At 45.8% G+C, this 20,542-nt stretch overlaps 1 protein-coding gene across 1 annotated transcript in view; it reads right to left on the bottom strand.

Annotated features, from left to right (window-relative positions):
* The window catches only part of Arhgap10 (Rho GTPase activating protein 10), a 259,737-nt gene that overhangs the window by 184,145 nt on the left and 55,050 nt on the right, over positions 1-20,542 (bottom strand). The window contains exons 2-3 of the mRNA XM_041663469.1: positions 2,733-2,828; positions 2,599-2,660 (exon numbers count right to left, since the gene is read on the bottom strand). Of these exons, the coding sequence (XP_041519403.1) occupies positions 2,599-2,660; positions 2,733-2,828 (158 nt within the window). The remainder of the gene's footprint in view (positions 1-2,598; positions 2,661-2,732; positions 2,829-20,542) is intronic.

Below are 20,542 nucleotides of genomic sequence, written 5' to 3'. Positions count from 1 at the left end.
CTCTGGCACTAAGATCAGGTGCACACACTGCTGTACCCCTACACTTCCTACATGGGTGCTGGGAATCCCAACTTGAATCGTTCCACTTGTGTGCCAAGCACTTTACCAAATGAGACATCTTCCCAGACTCCTCCATGGATTTTGTTTTGTTTTGTTGAGACAGGGTTTCTCTGTGTAGTCCTGGCTGTCCTGGAACTAGCTCTGTAGACAGGGTTTCTCTGTGTAGTCCTGGCTGTCCTGGAACAGCTCTGTAGACCAGGCTGATCGAGTTTAAAGGCATGCCTCACCACTGCCTGGCCCGCCATGAAATTTTTAACATCTAGGAAATTTCTCAAAAGTAAGGTAAATGCAAATTAGGGGATTTTAGAAAACATGTCTGTGTTAGCCTTAAAATCAAAAACAATTCCAGCGCTTGGGTTTTTCCCATACAGCAAATGCATCTGATAGAAACCCAGCAGCCACCTGAGCAGTGAAAGCGGGAGGGCACCTGCTCCATGGTAGGATGGAAGCTCAGCGCTCCATCTCGTACTTCACAGTCTGTCCACCGTCACACTAGGAATCCAGAGCTCTGTCCACCCTCACACTAGGAATCCAGAGCGCTGTCCACCCTCACACTAGGAATCCAGAGTGCTGTCCACCCTCACACTAGGAATCCAGAGCTCTGTCCACCATCACACTAGGAATCCAGAGCTCTGTCCACCCTCACACTAGGAATCCAGAGCGCTGTCCACCCTCACACTAGGAATCCAGAGCGCTGTCCACTCTCACACTAGGAATCCAGAGCTCTGTCCACCCTCACACTAGGAATCCAGAGCGCTGTCCACCCTCACACTAGGAATCCAGAGCGCTGTCCACTCTCACACTAGGAATCCAGAGCTCTGTCCACCATCACACTAGGAATCCAGAGCTCTGTCCACCGTCACACTAGGAATCCAGAGTGCTGTCCACCCTCACACTAGGAATCCAGAGCGCTGTCCACCCTCACACTAGGAATCCAGAGCGCTGTCCACCCTCACACTAGGAATCCAGAGTGCTGTCCACCGTCACACTAGGAATCCAGAGCTCTGTCCACCCTCACACTAGGAATCCAGAGCGCTGTCCACCCACACACTAGGAATCCAGAGCTCTGTCCACTCTCACACTAGGAATCCAGAGCACTGTCCACCTTCACACTAGGAATCCAGAGCGCTGTCCACCTTCACACTAGGAATCCAGAGCACTGTCACCTTCACACTAGGAATCCAGAGCGCTGTCCACCCTCACACTAGGAATCCAGAGCGCTGTCCACCCTCACACTAGGAATCCAGAGCGCTGTCCACCCTCACACTAGGAATCCAGAGCTCTGTCCACCCACACACTAGGAATCCAGAGCTCTGTCCACCCTCACACTAGGAATCCAGAGCTCTGTCCACCCTCACACTAGGAATCCAGAGCGCTGTCCACCGTCACACTAGGAATCCAGAGCTCTGTCCACCCTCACACTAGGAATCCAGAGCGCTGTCCACCCACACACTAGGAATCCAGAGCTCTGTCCACTCTCACACTAGGAATCCAGAGCACTGTCCACCTTCACACTAGGAATCCAGAGCGCCGTCCACCTTCACACTAGGAATCCAGAGCACTGTCCACCTTCACACTAGGAATCCAGAGCGCTGTCCACCCTCACACTAGGAATCCAGAGCGCTGTCCACCCTCACATTAGGAATCCAGAGCTCTGTCCACCGTCACACTAGGAATCCAGAGCTCTGTCCACCCTCGCACTAAGAATCCAGAGCTCTGTCCACCCACACACTAGGAATCCAGAGCTCTGTCCACCCTCACACTAGGAATCCAGAGCTCTGTCCACCCACACACTAGGAATCCAGAGCTCTGTCCACCCTCACACTAGGAATCCAGAGCTCTGTCCACCCTCACACTAGGAATCCAGAGCGCTGTCCACCCTCACACTAGGAATCCAGAGCTCTGTCCACCCTCACACTAGGAATCCAGAGCTCTGTCCACCCTCACACTAGGAATCCAGAGCTCTGTCCACCCACACACTAGGAATCCAGAGCTCTGTCCACCCTCACACTAGGAATCCAGAGCTCTGTCCACCCACACACTAGGAATCCAGAGCTCTGTCCACCCTCACACTAGGAATCCAGAGCTCTGTCCACCCACACACTAGGAATCCAGAGCTCTGTCCACCCTCACACTAGGAATCCAGAGCGCTGTCCACCCTCACACTAGGAATCCAGAGCTATGGCTCAAAATCATCCTTCGGCTCCTTCTACGTCCAAGCAGGCACGTCTGCCTTTGCTTTAGGTATATTCTGCCTCTGCCTGACAGCTATATAAATCAAAGGCTCTGCTAACAAAGCGCAAACCACCATCAACCTTTGACTTCACAGGTGAAGATGAAAGACGCAGCCAAGAAGAGGTCCAGAACCTCGCCCCAGAACTCATCACCGTCAAAACCATCAGGAACCCAGAAATCAGAACTCAGAAAACCCCAATCCAAAGCGATAAATGCATCAAATTCTGTCCAGCCCAGCTTCACAGCCCAGACCGCCCCCTCCCAGAAACTGTTAATTGATACATTTACATTCCTGACACTCACCATGATCTCTCTCTGTTCTTCCAGATTCTTCAGAAAGTTGGAAAATTCCCGTAAGGAAGCATCTGAAAGGAGAAAGGCGTGAGTTGTGTTGGACGTGACCGAGGAGAGCAAAGCAGACCTCCCGCCTTCCTTACCTATGCACCGCTCATCGTCAGTCTCAGCGTCCCCAATGAACTCGAACTTGAAGTCTCTGAGCGAATGAGCAAACTTCCGCTGGGCTGCTGAAAGACCTAAAAGAAAGGCACGGTGGTGAACAAGGTTCCTGCTATAAAGCCAAGGACTACCACAAACTGCATTTCTGTTAGGGTTGGTAGAGCAGGTAAACTGTGCTCCACTCAGTATGAAAAGGCAGAATCCGCCTGTCATCTTCCGTCTGTCTCCTCCCACACCCTACTCCCGCCCCTGCCCACTTCCCTGGAGCTGATCACTGCACATCGCCCAGCACTCGGGGCAGGATTGAGTCTTAAGTTCACAAAGTAATAATTAGCGTCCATCTGAAAGCATTCATCAGGGCATGGGAAGATCTGGACAGCTAGTGGTATCCTCTGAACTGACACCACCACCACTACCACCATCACTACCACTGCCACTACCACCACCACCATCACCACCACCACCAACAAAAATAACAACAACAACACCCTCAACCACCACCACCATCACCATCTCCACCACTACCACCTACTCCACTACCACCACCCTCAACCACCAACACCAACACCACCATCACTAACACCACCATCACCAACACCACCATCATCACCACCACCACCATCACCAAAAAAAGGAGGAAGAAGATAATAACCCAAGCAAACAAGAAGATTCAAAATAAAAATGTTCATTTAAAACAGCACTACAGAGGTAACTTAAAGACTAACATTAAATGGTCACATTTAAAAGATGATCATAGGGCTAGAGAGATGGCTCAGCCTGCTCTTCCAAAGGTCCTGAGTTCACCATGTGAGCAACCACATGGTGGCTCACAACCGTCTGTAATGGGGTCTGGTGCCCTCTTCTGGCCTGCAGGCATACACACAGACAGAATATTGTATACATAATAAATAAATAAATAAATATTTTAAAAAAATAAAAGATGATCATAATAACAGTAAAACTTTATAAATCTCCAAAGAGCTATAAGATGTTGTCAGCTCCTTTTTCACTACAGGTCACTACAGCCAAGGAAGCGCCACGACTAATTATCCAACTCAAGTGCACAGCTCGATGGAACACACGTGCCTATGAATGAGGTTTCGGCGGAGTTCCTCACATAGGAGACTTTGACTAATACCGGACTAATAACGCTGATTAAGCTACAACTCTGAAGCGAACGGAAAAGTAGCATATGACCACAAAATATAAGTAGCTGCTTTAAAAACTGAACTTCTATTTTTAATTGGGCAAACATGAACACCACAAGAGGAAGTGAAAGAAATTAAAGTGCAGCCACATGAAAAGGTGCTCTATCTTCGGGGTCAGAAACCTAAAAACAAAAACCTCAAGACAGCTGATTCTCAAGACGGCCAAAAGTATATGGAGAAAGAAATCTCTCGCTGGCAAAACTGGCATAATTACTTTAGCAGTTTGACAATTTCAGGGAAATTTGATGAAATCCTACAACCCAGAAATTTTGATAAATTTCCAAGAAAAAAAAAAACTCTTGCACATGGATATTTGCAGATGTGCAATAGAAACTCAGCAAGACTCATCCCTGTAAAAGGAGTTTGGAGTATCTGCGAGCAGCACCAAAACAACACAAAAACCAACCCCTGTAACCATGCAATGTGAAGTATGAAGAGCTAAACATGGAGAGAGGTAACGCTCACACCTTAGAGAGAAAGGAGGGCTAACTCTAAAGTAGATGTGAGGGAGGATTCCTCTTCTGCTTCACGCCATGCATTTGTTTTAAATATTGGGGAACTGCAGCCCCACCTTTAACAACTCTTGTGACAACACAGTGAGCAGATATGGTGGCCCACGGCTACCACTCCAGAGATAGGGACAAGAGAACTGTGATAACTTCATGGACACTGAAACTCCAGAGAAGCTGTCTCATAACCCCCCACAACCCCAACAAAGAAGAGTCGCACACAAGCCAGTCATATTTGTATGTATGCACTTAAATTGTTAAAAATGTTCCTTTGAATCTGAGCATGTATATATTAGCATATTTAAAGCTGTTTCCTCAATATCCAGATCACCACTGGGAAGAGCAAACGTCTCCCACTTAAAGGCAGCATGTGTAGGCAGAATTAAATGTTCTAGAATATTTTTTATTTTTTTTTTTTTTTTTTAATATTTATTTATTTATTATGTATACAATATTCTGTGTGTATTCCTGAAGGCCAGAAGAGGGCGCCAGACCTCTTTACAGATGGTTGTGAGCCACCATGTGGTTGCTGGGAATCGAACTCAGGACCTCTGGAAGAGCAGGCAATGCTCTTAACCACTGAGCCATCTCTCCAGCCCCCTCTAGAATATTTTTTAAATAATAGTTTTGGAGCATTAATTCTCTAGGTCCCTGTGCTATTTGCAGAGCTAATCTGACATCACTCCTCCCACACAGAATGCCTTCCTGTGCTTTTCTTTGAGGCTTTTCTTTCCTTTAACATATTCACATTCTATTTTGATTGATCTCCTTCTAAGTTCATGTTTGTACCATTTAAACATGACCATATCAAAATCCACTTATTTTAATAATTACAAATGTAACTGCTCCTCCATAGCTTACTTACGTTTTAGCTTTCTGTTTTCTGTTTGAGCTGAAGAAGGAAGACAGGGCGCTACCTTCCCTAATAACTTAGGGTTCTATTGACATGAGACACGATTGCTCCTAACAGCACCAATCTACTCCCAAGAGAATGGTGAGCACTGAAGACACTCCACTCAGAGTCTGTTTTCTTCTTGGCACCATGTCTGTCGGTTCTGCTAGGCCTTAGCCAAAGTTGGTTGTTTCAACACTGAAAATGAGACTTTAGGTGAATGCTCAAGTAGCTAACTGTCTCTGTCATATATTGCTCGCTTTGGAAGCTGCTTGGTTGTAATTCCTGCCTGCTCAAGTAATATTACCTCCCTGCTCGGGCCTTCGATAGGGTTGAAGATTAGATAGTCATAGTTACTGTCCTCATGATCTAGCAAAGACATTTCCTATATAAGACTTAGACTCCTTAGGATAGGATGTTTATTAAAACATTTAGCATATGTTCCTTGCTTAATATTGTTCATGCTGGTTGTAATTCTAATTATACTTCATATCTGTTCCTAGTGTATATAGTTTTGTATTGGGTTTGGAACTCTCTTATTTAAACAAAAGGGGTAGAAACTGTGGGAGCACATTCCGCTCTTTCAGCCAGCAGCATTTAAGATACCAGCCCACTTGGGCGTGGTCTCTTATATTATAAATGCAGCTGTTAAGCATGCATGCACTCTCTTGCTTCCAGCTCTCGCTTCCAGATGCTAGACTCTGTTTCCTGTTCCCGCACAGACTGTTATCTAAGACACTGATTTGTAAGTTTCCCTTAAATAAATAACCCTTTATTATTCATAATTCTGAACTGGTGTGGGATTATTTTGTGACTTCTGCTTTCAGCAGGGCTTATCCACACTGCACTCACCTCTACCGACGGCCAGGGCTCATGCATACTGCACCCACCTCTACTGAGGGCCAGGACTCAAGCATACTGCACCCACCTCTACTGAGGGCCAGGACTCATGCATACTGCACCCACCTCTACTGAGGGCCAAGGCTTATCCACACTGCACCCACCTCTACTGAGGACATGTTACACTTATGTATTTTTCCAAACTGTTTCTAATTTCAGATATACGCTTCTTCTCCAAACAACAGAAAGTGGTTTCAGTTTAGTAAAGTTAATGTAGCCCATCAAAAGCTTTTTCTTTCTAACAACGTCACACATAAAACTCAACCAGTTTCCGGTGACTACATGCAAAAGCCAGCTCCATTCCTCTGCTGGGGAAGGACAGGCAGGAGGCCAGACACAGGCTGAGGGCAGACTTCTATATATTACTTAATTTACTTCTTATAATGAGTTGACAGGTTGGTACTGATATGAGGGGGTATATTAAGATTCACAGGGTCCATAACCGAGTCACATCTGCAAGGTCTTCCTTCAGTTTTCAGAGGGAAGCCCTCTACCCTCTCCACAGGCCCTAACAATGGGCGGAGCTCCCCTGGGCACCCTGCATTTTTCAACTCAGCTAACACAGCTCGCACAGCATATGCGACTATGCACACACAACCGAGAGAGAAGACACAGCTTCTTCAACTTGCTCAAAATCACACAGCCCGAGAAAAGTGACAGAGATCAGAAAGGCTGCTCAGGTGGAGGGGGCTGAGAAACTTGCTCCACAAGGAGCCACCTCCCAGAGGGCCCTGATGAGGTCAGATGTTTGCCCAATCTGAAAACACCTGCCACATCTGTACTTGACTGTCCAAGGAACAAAGGCATCACCGGGTGACCAACTCAATGTCACACACCCATTCTAGGGGAACTCTAACCAGGATTCAGGCCTGCTTCTTCTCAGGCATGTCAGAACTGTTTGTGGTTTCGGCATAAACTCTGGAGGAACAGAGCGGCAGGAGCAGGCTCTCCTGTGTGAAGAATACACGTCCCACAAAGAGCACACCCCAAAGACAGGCAGCTCAGGCCTTGCACTCAAGTGTTTGCATGTATGCCTGAAAAACCAGTATGTGTTTGAGGGTAAAGAGCCATGATCAGACTTTGGAGGCGAATGCATGGGGCCAATTCAATCCCAGCCTCCAGTTTAATTTCACAACATAAACAAGGATGGCTTATGACAGACCCCAAGCATTTATCATGGCACAACTGTTTGATGAAAATTAGCTTTACTTGGCAATTCTAGGGTAGTAACTAAATCGGGCTTCAAAAAATGGTGGTCCTACAGAATTATGTATTTTCTTACTTTCATTAAAATTTCCACTTGACTCTCTCAGATGGTCTAGTTCCCTATCATACTTCTCATACAAGGGTCTCACAAATGCCTGGCAGCGTTCGGGTTTTCAAGTCCAGGCCTAATGTAAAAGATTTGGGATGGGAATTTGATCTTAAACGCAGCATAATGTAGTGAAACTTCATCATGGGAGAAATCAAAGCCAGCCAACTGGAGGCAGTGTGGCTTATGAAGAGGAGAAAGGCATTTGATCACTCCAAATCCTTGCTTGTGCATCAGAGGGGAGGAGATCTGGGGAAAGATGCAAGCTTCGCCATTTACAGACTGACCTTTTTTGGAGGGTTGGGGGGGTTGGGACAGGGTCACTCTGTGTAGTCCTGGCTGTCCCAGAAATCGCTATATAGACCCTACCACCCTTGAACTCACAGAGATCCTCCTACCTCTGCTCTTGGGTGCTGGATTAAAGGTGTGTGCCACCACGCTCAACCCAGATGTACCTTTTAGAAACTGAAAATGACTACAACTCCACAAGGGACAAATCCGTTCATGCCCCACATCCCGGTGGCCAGGAAACACAACCTAAGAGGGAGTTTGGTTGGTGGATGTCCTCCTTTGACCTACAGGGCACCTATGGGGCAGTACAGCCCACTTTCAAACGAGGCCTCTTCCCTTGCTCAAGTCCCTCTGAAAACAGTTGTCTCCCAGACACATTCCCTGTGCACTCTCCTAATCTCCTGAGCACGTCTCAGTCCCGTCAAATTGATAATTAGGATGAACCATCACAATGAAGAAATTTTAACACAATTAGCTAGAAATTTCACACAGCATTCCCAAAGGGCTGGAGTATAATATCCACCTCATATTTCTTTTGCATTCCCTCTGGGCCACTCAAGTCAGTGGGCTGCACGGGTTTGTTCATCTGGTGCTCACCATACACAAAGAGGTAGGTTCCCACTTCATTTTACAAAGGAGGACAGGAGGGCACAGACAAGGAACACTGTGCCAAATGGGAAAGTCAGGGACAGACTCTGGGACCAGCTACAATTCTTAACCCCATATTTTCATCTACCTGAGCATAAATGAACACCGTTCAGCCCACATTCAGCCACGAGACCCTTTTATTACATGGCCAGTATATAAAGTGTGTGTGAATATTTCAAATAAGGGGTAAGTAGAACAGCAAAAAGAAGGGAGCATTTTCCAAGGCTTATGCTGAGGCCAAAGCCAGCAGGAAGAAGGAAGAAGGCTGGTGACAGTGAGGTCGGTAAGGGCCTCCTCCAGGGCCAGGTCAGCATAAGCTCACAGACAGCAGCCAGCACAGCTGGTGGCACCTGAAGCCCACTAAAGGGTGACGGCAATCCTGAAAATGAACGGTGTTGGGAGAGGAAGAGTATATCAAATAGATAAGATGCCAGAAAAAAACAATCCAAGCATGAAGAAGGCTATGGACATTGAAATATTGTAGAGAGTGAGCCTAGAGCCCCCAAATCCTAGCCAGGAATCTTTTATATCCTCTCTTTATACGTTATATTCTTTATTTCTAGATACTCCATACTGAGCATCAGAAGAAACGACAAGGGTGCAGGAAGGGAGGGGGCAGGGAGGAGAGTGTGTACTGACAGCTACCACCTGACCAACAGGAAGCACAGCTGCAGGATGGAGTGTGGCCAGGCTCATAGACAGACTGCACACCCTCCACCACCCCCCGCAGCTGAGACTGACTTCAAGTTACTTTATTGCTATGTGACTCATTTAGACCAAATTCTCTAGGGAGCAGGAACTTCATGACACGGTGACATCATACCTGCTATAGTGTTACTGAAGGAATGGCCAGTAATTCCAACACAAATCTACCTTGACAAGACAGGAAGAAGAGGGAGAGAGGGAGGGACGGAGGGAGGGAGGGAAAGAAGAATTTCCCCAGGCCTAGGCCCAGCACTTCTCAGCCAGACCTGACGTAGGACGTTAGGTCTACAGTTAGGAAATGTTGAAACCAACAAAAGATACCGCAGACTCCAAGAAGCTACTGAACTTTACAGAACACTGGTCATGAAGATAAATCCAGAGCCAACTAAGGACCACATCAAAGAGTAGACACAGACAATAAACCAAGAAGCAAAAGGAGTTGACAGAATGCAGTGCCCCTGAACAGACCAACTGCCTCTCTAATGTAAATCTGCAAGGTCAGCAACTACCCTATTCAATTTGGCCACTTCTTCTGACCACAGGTGTAGAATAAGACTCTGAACATAGAGTAGGTACTGGTTGTTGTCACTGTGACAGGGGGACTAGAGAGATGGGTCAGTGGTTAAGAGAGCTGTTGTTCTTCCAAAGGAAGAATTCCCAGCACCCACGTGGCTGCTCACAACCATCTCTAACTCTATTCCACGGTTATCAAGCACCCTCTCCTGACCGTGAAAGACTCCAGAAACATAAACAATGCACATACATATATGCAGGCAAAATACCCATACACATAAGATAATAATTTTCAAACTTTTTTAAATAAGTAAATACAAATAAAAGTCAGCATCTGTTACGCAAGATGGCCCCAAGAAGACGCTGGAGATTAATGTAGAGAAAACCAAAACCCTGAGCTTCTTCCTCAAAGAGCCAAGTCCTTAAAGACCAGGGCCTAAGTTCGGGGCTAAGTCATTCACAGCCTGCAAACACTACCGATACCTCTTAGGAGCAATGACATAGTTGCACATGGGTTTGGGTTTGCACAAGCACACTCACCGGGCACCATCACCTCAGGCCCAACATGGCTTCAGACTAAGCTGCTCTCTCCTCTAACTGGGGACTGTTCACAATCTGCAGAAGTCAGAACAAGTGTCAAACCAGTTCTTTACAAGCTCATAAAACACAAAGGAGAGGCATCTGATTGCAGCTTTTAGTGTATTCTTTACGAGGGTCTAGATCTAGAGATCAATTCAAGGAAGCTGGGATGGCAACTTGAGGGGCTTTTCGTGTCAGGAAAAGGTGTCTCGTACAGTGTTTGCAGAGAAGACACGCTAGCATGACAATTCGTACCATGAGTCTAAACTCTGGATCTCACATACTTTTTTTTTGTTTGTTTGGTTTTTTTTGTTTTGTTTTTCGAGACAGGGTTTCTCTGTGGTTTTGGAGCCTGTCCTGGAACTAGCTCTTGTAGACCAGGCTGGTCTCGAACTCACAGAGATCCACCTGCCTCTACCTCCCGAATGCTGGGATTAAAGGCGTGCGCCACCACCGCCCGGCTCACATACGTTTTATACAAGTAAGGTTACTTGCCTTTAGGAAAGACCACATCACAAAGCAGCTTGGCCTAGAACACAGCACAGTGACGGAGGGTAGGTTCTGGGTTAGCCTATGGCCCCTCCCCCGTATCACCAGCACCCGGCCACACACCTCCGAGTACACGATGTCCTTTTCAATCTTAATTTCTTCATTGTCAACTTGAGGGTAAAGATGGAGTTTCCAAAACAACTTGTAAGGAAGTAAAATAAAACAAAAATAAATCAAGGATTACTAAATTATCCTGTCAGGCAATGACAAGAGAATGACAAGGGAAGAAAAAAAAAGTAGGAAGTAAAGACAGGAAACCAATTTAAGGTATAGAAAAAAGAACTACATGCTAGCTGTTTCATTAAGAGCAGAATGGACAGCAATTCCGCAAGAAGCTGCGGATGAAGTCATGGCCAGAGAGTTTAACTGTCAGTTACCTGCAGAAAGGAAGTTGGAATGAAATGCAAACATTTCACAGGAGAACAAAGGAAGACGTAAGCTATGAAGGGGGCACACAAACAGAGCGGCAGAGACAGCAGACAGGGGAAGCACCATCGGGCAGATGTTGCCTTGAAACAGCTCATGATGCCTTAAAAATAATAATAATTAAAGGCAGTGGTGGCGCACGCCTTTAACCTCAGCACTCAGGAGGCAGAGGCAGGAGGGTCTCTGTGAGTTCGAGGCCAGCCTGGTCTACAAAGCAAGTTCCAGGACAGCCAGGGCTGTTATACAGAGAAACCCTGTCTCAAAAAACAAACAAGGACACAGACACCACCTACACCAATTGGACCAAAAGAAACTTCATCCAGTAACTGATGGAAGCAGATGCAGAGATCCACAGCCAAGCACCGGGCTGAGCTCCAGGAGTCCAGTCAAGCAGGGGAAGGAGGATTATATGAGTAAGGAGGATCAAGATCATAACGGGGCAAACCATAGAGACAGCTGGCCTGAACGAGTGAAAGCCGGGAGCCTGCATGGGAGCAAACTAGGCCCTCGGCATGTGGAAGACAGTTGTGTAGCCTGATTTATTTGTGGGTCCCCTAGCAGTGGGACCAGGATCTACCTTGGTGCACAAGATGGCATTTTGGAGCCCATTCCATGTGGTGGGGTGCTCAACCTTGATGCAGGGGGAGGGACTTGGTCCTCCTCAACCGAATGCGCCAGGCTTTGCTGACTCCCCATGGGAAGCCTTACCCTTTCTGAGTGGCTGGGGGATGGAATGGGGGAAGGGGGCAGGAGGAGGGGAGAAAAAGGGAATCTTAAATAAATAAAAATGAATAAAAAATCAAAAGAAGGAAAATAATAAAAATAATAATAATAAAACACTATTTTTAGGATGTGAGCATGGTAAGAAAGCTTTCTCTGGTAAATCAGTAACTAGCGTTAGATTCCTCCCACCTCCTGCACTGTGAGGGGGGCTCCCATCTAGCTCAGCTGTTGGCACAGCACCAACCCCACTATAATGAGATGCGTTTGTAAGTGTGAAAATGACAGACAGCTGTCATCTTTACAATAAGGAAAACAACTTCGTTACCTAAAAACAGACAGAATTCAAAGTTATGACCCAAACGAGAGCATTAGAGGGAAAGCAGTTAAAGTTATTTTCTATCAAACCTACAAATATAGATAGTGCCTTACAAATCATCCGCGCCAAAACATTCCAGTATAAATTCCGTATCTTGTAACTATTCCAACTATTTTTCTGTCCAAAATTTGATTTTAAAAAGTATCTGATTCTTGAATTACCATTTCTTTATGAAACACATTCTCAACCAGTTTAACCATGACACTTTTATTACCTAATAAAATCATACTATTTTTCTTTTCTATGACTTTCTTTGATTATCAATTCACAATTCTAAATTATGATAAACTATTATACTGGGTAGTTTATTCAAAAAATTTTTAAAAACTTCTCCAGCCAGAGGTGGTAGCATACACACCTGTAATCCCAGCACTTGGAACAGATGCAGGCAGAGCTCCGTGTGTTCAGCCTGGTCTAAGCAGGAAGTTCCAGGCCAGCCAGGGCTACACAGTTAGACCCTATCTCAAAAGGAAGAGAGAGGAGTAGGGAAGGAGGGAAGAAGGGAGGGAGAGAGGGAGGGAGGGAGGGAGGGAGGGAAGGGGCCAAGAGGTAGGAAGAGAGTTCTTAGAATCTACCAGCTTTCCTCAATCTTCTTGTCAGAAATGAGGGGGCCTCCTTGAAAAGCAAAACTAATCACACAGTAATGCCAGCCATCAAACCCACACCTCAAGTCCCAGCTCCTCGTATTTCAGTCTCCAAGTTTTGCCCTCAATGTGTGGCAAAGATGCTTCTTTCCTCTGTAGTGTGGCAGCATTCACAGTCCTCAATCTGCCAGAGGCTTGGGAACTGACAGCTTGCTGGACAGAACCAGGTGGTATGAGAAGGAGGGGTTGGGTGCCCACTCCCTGTGCTGACTGTCAAAGGGACCCTTTGACACAAGAAATTAGGTCAAAGGGTGGCTGTATGTAAATGGGGACTGCTCATTTGTTTCCCCGCCACCCAGACCCAGATAACCCCACAGAAACTATAATAATTACAACACTGCTCGGTCAATGATTCAGATATATTTCTAGCTAGCTCTTACATCTTAAATTAACCCATTTCTATTAATCTGTGTACCACCAGGAGGTTGTAGCCTGCCAGTAGGGTCCCAGCATCTGTCTCCTTTGGCAGCTACATGGCATCTCCTGATTCTGCCTTCTTTCTCCCAGAATTCAGTTTAGTTTTCCCTGAATAGCTCTATTCTGCCCTGCCATAAGCCAAAGCAGTGTCTTCATAATAAAACATTCACAGCACACAGAGGGGAATCCAGCTTCAGCTGTGGGAAGTCTTTCTGTGTGCTGTGAACATGTGTTTCTCTCATTGGTTGCACTAAAGCTTCTTTGGCTTATGGCGGGAAAGAATAAAGCCAGGAGGGAAATTCAAGCAGAGATACAGGAGAAAAAGGGCAGAGTCTGAGAGACACCACCCAGTCACCCAAGGAACAACATGCCAGCAGACTGGTAATACCACGGCCATGTGGCAATACTTAGATGAATAAAAATGGGTAAATTTAAATGTAAGAGCTAACTAGTAATAAGCCTGAGCCATCAGTCAAACATTTCTAATTAATACTAAGCCTCTGAAAAAGAATTTAGAAAACATCTTTACTTTTCTTCATATCTATTTTTGTCTTTATCATACCTTTCATTGATATATATGTCTGTATATGGCTATATAAATAATGCTTAAGTTTTCCACAATGAGCGATGAATTTTCCTGCAGTAATCTTTGAAGTTTCCAGGAAGAAGATGGGGCCCCATAATAACAACTTCACCCGGTTAATATGATGTCATGATACGGATAGCGCTACTACAAGAACTGTTTTGGGTACCAGTTGCACAAGACTGTTCCGACTTGATTAGCTGAAATGGTGCACCTCTTTACAACATTCTGGCCAGACCTCCACAAAATACTCAGAGACTATTTGCAATCTTACCAGACATTAATCTTGAAGTTTAACCATCATTTTACTTTCACAGGATCCCCTAGAAAGAACGTCACCGCCATGACAGCTGGAAGTAATTCTAGAGGACAACGTCCCCTCTCCCAGCAAAGTTTGTCCTCGGGTTAGGGACATCATTTAGGGGTTGATTATAATTGAGTTGAGGGTTGGGAGAGGAATTTTATAAGCTCCAGCATTTAATGGGTCTGGAGAAAGCTCCACAGTTACAAATGCTTGCTCTGTAATCATAGGAAACTGAGCCCAGGCCCACATAACAAGCTGAGTATCACTACAAACGCCTGGAGCACCAGATTCAAGGGCTGCAGTGATAGCGGGAGGATCACTGGTTTCCGTACAGCTGAGCCACATGCAGTTCCCTGCCTTGAAAGAATAGAAGGAAAGTGACACAGAGCAGCACACTCTGAATTCCTCTGGCCTTTTAAGGACCCACACATAGAGACAGGCAGCAGGCAGTGTCTCTCTCTCTCTCTCTCTCTCTCTCTCTCTCTCCCACCCCCAACATCTAGGACTGAATAAGGAGGGGCAAGATGCACAGACTATCTTTTTCTGCAACCCCCTCCTCCCCCTCCCCAAGCCCAATAAATTGTGGGAAATGTGAGGCAACAAAGGAGTTCTGAACGGTGATCAGAACACAAAGGTGTGGTCCAGAGCGGCAACCGCAGTGCAGCGCAGCATAGCACAGCACAGTGCAGCACAGCACAGCACAGTGCAGTGCAGTACAGCACAGCAAACACAGCATAGCAAAGCACAGTGCAGCACAGCAAAGCACAGCAAGCACAGCACAGCAAGCACAGTGCAGCAAGCACGGCACAGCAAGCACAGTGCAGCAAAGCACAATGCAGCAAGCACGGCGCAGCAAGCACAGTGCAGCAAAGCACAATGCAGCAAGCATGGCACAGCGCAGCAAGAACAGTGCAGCAAAGCACAATGCAGCAAGCATGGCACGGCGCAGCAAGCACAGCACAGCAAGCACAGTGCAGCAAAGCACAATGCAGCAAGCACGGCGCAGCAAGCACGGCGCAGCAAGCACGGCGCAGCAAGCACGGCGCAGCAAGCCTGCCCAGCTCTACTATTTCCCACCCCGACAGCAGGAGGAAATCCAAAGCAGGTTTACTTCTAGCCCATCTCGATCTCAAGCTCCCCTGGCAACATCAGACCAAGTTCTACACCATCCAAAGAGGAATAGATCTGGAACCCCACAAATCCTGAGCAACTCAAGTTCAAGGTGCCTACAATAGACCAGGCAGACCTAAGGAGCTGGTGGAGCCACAATACATAGCTTGACCTAGGAAACCTCCTTGGTGCCATGGGCCTAACTGAAGCGCGTTTACTTTGCTCAAAAATATGAGGAAAAGAACGAAATGCTACCGGAGAGCCCGTATCATCTCAGCAATGACTCACAAGCTCCCCCCAGGCTAGTCCAGGCAAGTGAAGTCCCTGAGTCCCAACAGGCATGACGCCACCTTTCCCTACTGAGAAACAGATTCATCATCCAGTCTAGGGAAATTCCCTCAGTCCTCACACCCAGTCCAGGAAGAAGCAATGAGACCAGAGCCCCAGGGACAGCTGATCAATCAAACTAAAGTATTTTTGCAAAGGCTCCCGCAAAATTGAACCACACTGGAGACACCGCCCACAAATCAGGATCTGTGAACTAAAATAAACTAAGCTATTGCCAGCTGTAACTCAAAATTTGCACAGCTCCCTGGTTATGAAGATAGGCAGTGTGACCAGGATACAACTGAAAATCGACCATGAGAAGAACCAGGAGGGCCAGCACCAGAAGGGAAAGCCAATCAGCAGATACGAGTCCTGGAGAAAATCTAAAATACTGTAAAACAGCCACCACAACATGGCTTCAACAATCAAATACAGAGAGTCTGTTGCAATAAGGAGGGGGGAAAACTATCAGCAAAGAAGTAGAACAGACTCAGAAGGGCTACAGGTGGCTCAGGGGCTGAACATACACTGATCTTGCAGGGGGCCTGAGTTTTCAAGAAGTAATGAACATAAATTCTATATCCAGCCAAACTATCCTTTGAGAGCACTGGACAGACAGACACTTTCAGAAGAGGGAAAACTAGAAATGCTGCTACCAGAATTAGAAAAAGAATCTCATATTTCAATAAAATTTTCTACAAAGATGATCTCTTACTAAATAGACATGACATATACCAATGCTTAGACTGGCTTTGATAATAACACAGAGAAGAGCTGCCGAAAGGTTGGCCCGTCGTGAGAAAAATACAAAGAAAAATACATGCGCGAGTATGTGTATGCGCGTGCACACACACACTAGCATGAGGGGAAAAGATAGAATAAGATGGATTGGATACTGTACGACTGAGGAGATACAGCAGATTCTTGCTGGGAAATCATAAATATCAGAAATCTAAAAATGATAGTTGCTTTGTGCCTCCAAAGATGAAGGCAAGCCTTATTTATTAAAATAAAAATAAAATACCACTACATTTTACCGTTTTGTCTAAAATACTAATATAAGAAAAACTATATGCAATTAATACAATAACGATATACAATATACAGGCAATAAATACATCCACAATGTCTAGCCCATTTGCATTTGACAAATTTAGAGAAAATACTCCATATCTATCCTATCTTGTTGAGTCTAAAGTCTTGCACCTTGTACTTCCTTTTCTGCTAATGGTGTGATGTCTGAATTTGTTTTCTACTGTTATGATAAAGACCATGACCAAAAGCAAGCTGGGGAGGAAGGGATTTATTCCAGCTGACTGCTGTAGTCTATCATCAAGGGAATTCAGGAGAGACTCGAGGCAGGAACTCTGAGAGAAGAAGTGAAGCAGGAACCATGGAGGAATGCTGCTTTACTGGCTTCTTCCTCCCAGCTTAACCATCCTGCCTTCTTTTCAATCCCAGTGATCAACTGGATCAGGGCAGCACTGCCAACAGCGGGTTGGACCCTCCCACAGCAGTCAATCAAAAACCTGCCCTACATATTTCCCTAGAGAACAATCTAAAAGATGTATTTTTTCAACCAAAGTCCTTTCTTCCCAAATGACCATGGCTTGTGTCAGGTTGATAAAGATAAAAAAAAAAAAAAAAAAAAAAAAAAAAAAAAACCACACCCTAATCAGGACATATGACAAACTGGAAACTCCTGGAGAATGCAGAGTAAAGAGGGTAATGGAGGTTTTTTGGTTTGGGGGTTTCTTGTTTTGGTTTTGTTTTGTTTTGTTTTGTGTGTGTGTGTGTGTGTGTGTGTGTGTGAGAGAGAGAGAGAGAGAGAGAGAGAGAGAGAGAGAGAGAGAGAGGCTTCTCTGTGTAGCCATGGCTGTCCTGGACCTCAATCTGTAGACCAGGCCAGCCTCCAACTCAGAGATCCACCTGTCTCCGCCTACTGAGTGTGTGAACAAAGGAGAGTGCCATTACTGCCAGGCCTACCAATTCAGGCGCTCATCCTATCCATCTCAGTTAAGCAGCTCAGAACCCCACAGTATGTATGCCAGACTCCAGGCTCGATGCTGAAAACACAAAGATGTCTGTCACTGTCCATTCCCCACACTCGAGAAGGCAATGAAAGAAAAAAGGAAGACAAAGCAAATGACACCATAAAGACATTGCAGAGCACAACCCTGTAAGAGACAACCACACAGCATGAGGGGGAAACTGTGGTGTTAGAGCTCAAACCTCATGTCTCCAAAAAGACTCGGGTAATGAAGGCTTGGGCACGAAGGCAGCAATGTTCAGATCTGGGGTCTCTGGATATTAACAGATCATGAGCACTCTAAATTCATCGATGGATCAATACATGGGTTCATCTGTATTCTGATGGACTATTTATCAGAAGAGGATGTTGTAGACAGAGACCTACTCGCTTGGACATTCAATAAGCGTCCAGCTCTTTCCATAAACACTGACAGTCTCCAGCAGTACACACCATAGGTTCACGCCAACCCTTGCCACCTCACCACACCAGCTGGTATTACCACTTTACCCACCAAAACCAAAATGTTTACTAAAGACAAGCACACACCTAAACTTAAGATGATCATACACCTAAACTTAAGTATTCATGGGTAAGAAATTTTACACTGCTTAATGGGACTATAAATTAGTGTGGTGGGGGAGAGAGGGGGAAGGAGGAAAAGTCATCAGGTCAGAATACCTTAGTGAGCAGGCCCTGGTAAAATGAGAGGCCATACTGCTTGTGGCCAGTAATATTTGTGTGTGTGTGTGTGTGTGTGTGTGTGTGTGTGAGAGAGAGAGAGAGAGAGAGAGAGAGAGAGAGAGAGAGAGAGAGACTAAATATATGTATATTTATATATTAAAGTTCAAGGATTAGGTCAATGGTTCCATGGCTTAAGGCACCCACCGCACAAGCCTAAGAACCTGAGTTTGGGCCCCAGAACCCATGTAAAGCTGAACGCTGTAGCACACGTCTGTAATTCCAGGGTTCCTACAGCAAGATGGGAGGCAGAGACAAGATAATGCATCAGAAGGTCAAAGGCCAGCTAGCCTGGTATATTAAACATCAAGACACCTCATCTCAGATGAGGTCTGGGTGAAGAACGGCACCTCAGGCTGTCCTCTCATCTCTTCAGGTGTGATGCGGCACGTGAACACCTGCTCTCACATGCACGCACGTGGGCACGTGCTCAGAGTCCTTCAAAGGAATGTTCATAAAATACCTTCTCCTTAGACAGCCCAGAGTTACCCAACAGTTGGCTGACAGAGCAGTGCTAACACGGGAGAATGGTACACACCAGTGAAAATCATTGGGACAACTGGGTTCATCACACTAAACAGTGGGCAACGAGAAGCACAAGGCCAGGGTGACAAAGGCTGAGAAAGGAGAGCAGAGACTAACAACCGGAAACCCACGTCAGAGTGGAAGAAAGAACCAAGTCCATAGATTGATTTTTTAGCTTCCACCCAAGTACCACAGCAAGAGTATCACACATATACACAGCAAGGGTATCACACATATACACAGCAACTTATCCAGAAAAATAAAGAAATGCAAGGCCTAAGTAAGAAGTGGATCATTTACACGGCCCCTGAGCCTGTACATGGAAGATCGCCAAACAGATACCCGAGTTGCTACTGTCTGTACATCTAGATGGCGTCTGTCCCTCATCCATTCCTGGAGGAGCTCCCAGAAAACTCAGAGCTAATCAATGTATTTCTGAGACGTAGAAGGCGTTCAGGGCAGCACAGCCACATGGCATACACGAAGCCCTCTATCAGAGACAAAACCTGCACTCATCAATTTCAAACACCTGCGAGCTGCCAAGACTTACCCCACGCCTGGCTTACCACTGCACACACATGACCAGAGTTGAGACTAGGCAAAGTCAAAAACTACAAAGCCGAAGTCCAGGCTTGGCCTAGGAGTGGTGACCTGTTTCCCAAAGTGAGGCGTTCCATCTCTCAGTGAACTAAAGTATAGGCCAAGGCCCTCGCTGCTTCTCTTTTCCAGCGACAAAACAGTAATAACAATAATGAGTGTGACAAAAGAGTAAAGCTCTTTAGTTCAGATAGTTATGAAGTCATAGTTAAGTCTGCTTAGACTGCTGGGCCTCCCACTGTGCCCCAGTTACAAAAATAATAGAACAAACAACATAAGAAGGAACCAGCCATAAAAAAGGGAAGCATCTGGTGGAGCAACCCACATGTGCAGTCACAGGACTCAGATAACCCAGTCTACTCCTTCAGTGAGGCTGTGTAAACAGCTCCATGCACAACTCACCTGTCTATCTTAGATCTTTGCACCCCAAGGCCTCCTGTGGAATAGCAATAACCCATCCATTAGCTCCAACAGCCTCAGGGAAAAGTACCTTGATGCACACACACCCAGAAGACATATTTCTGCTTTTAAAAGATCGGAAAGAAACACTACAGAATCAGACTTTAGCACCTTTAGTATTTATAGACTTCTGTGTGGTTTATTCTGTAAAAAGTCAGGTCATTTGCTCCCATGTAAGCTACTCTGCCTCTGGAAATACAACTCGCCAAGAAGCAGCGGCTCAGCTGAGGGGATATATTCACACACACACACACACACACACACACACACACACACACGCCGAAACACCCAAATATATAGCAGCTCATATGGGGGAAATTCTTTGAGTTGGAAAAAGATCTTTTATGCTGGTGCACTGAATAATCATGCTGGTAAGTTGTTGGGTTTTGGGGTTTGTTTTGTTTTTTTAGTATTTAAGACGTGC

Source organism: Microtus oregoni, unplaced genomic scaffold, assembly GCF_018167655.1.
Source record: "Microtus oregoni isolate MIOR12 unplaced genomic scaffold, Mior012 000014F_ref0000157, whole genome shotgun sequence".
NCBI lineage: Eukaryota > Metazoa > Chordata > Mammalia > Rodentia > Cricetidae > Microtus > Microtus oregoni.
This window is presented reverse-complemented; position numbering and strand designations above follow the sequence as displayed.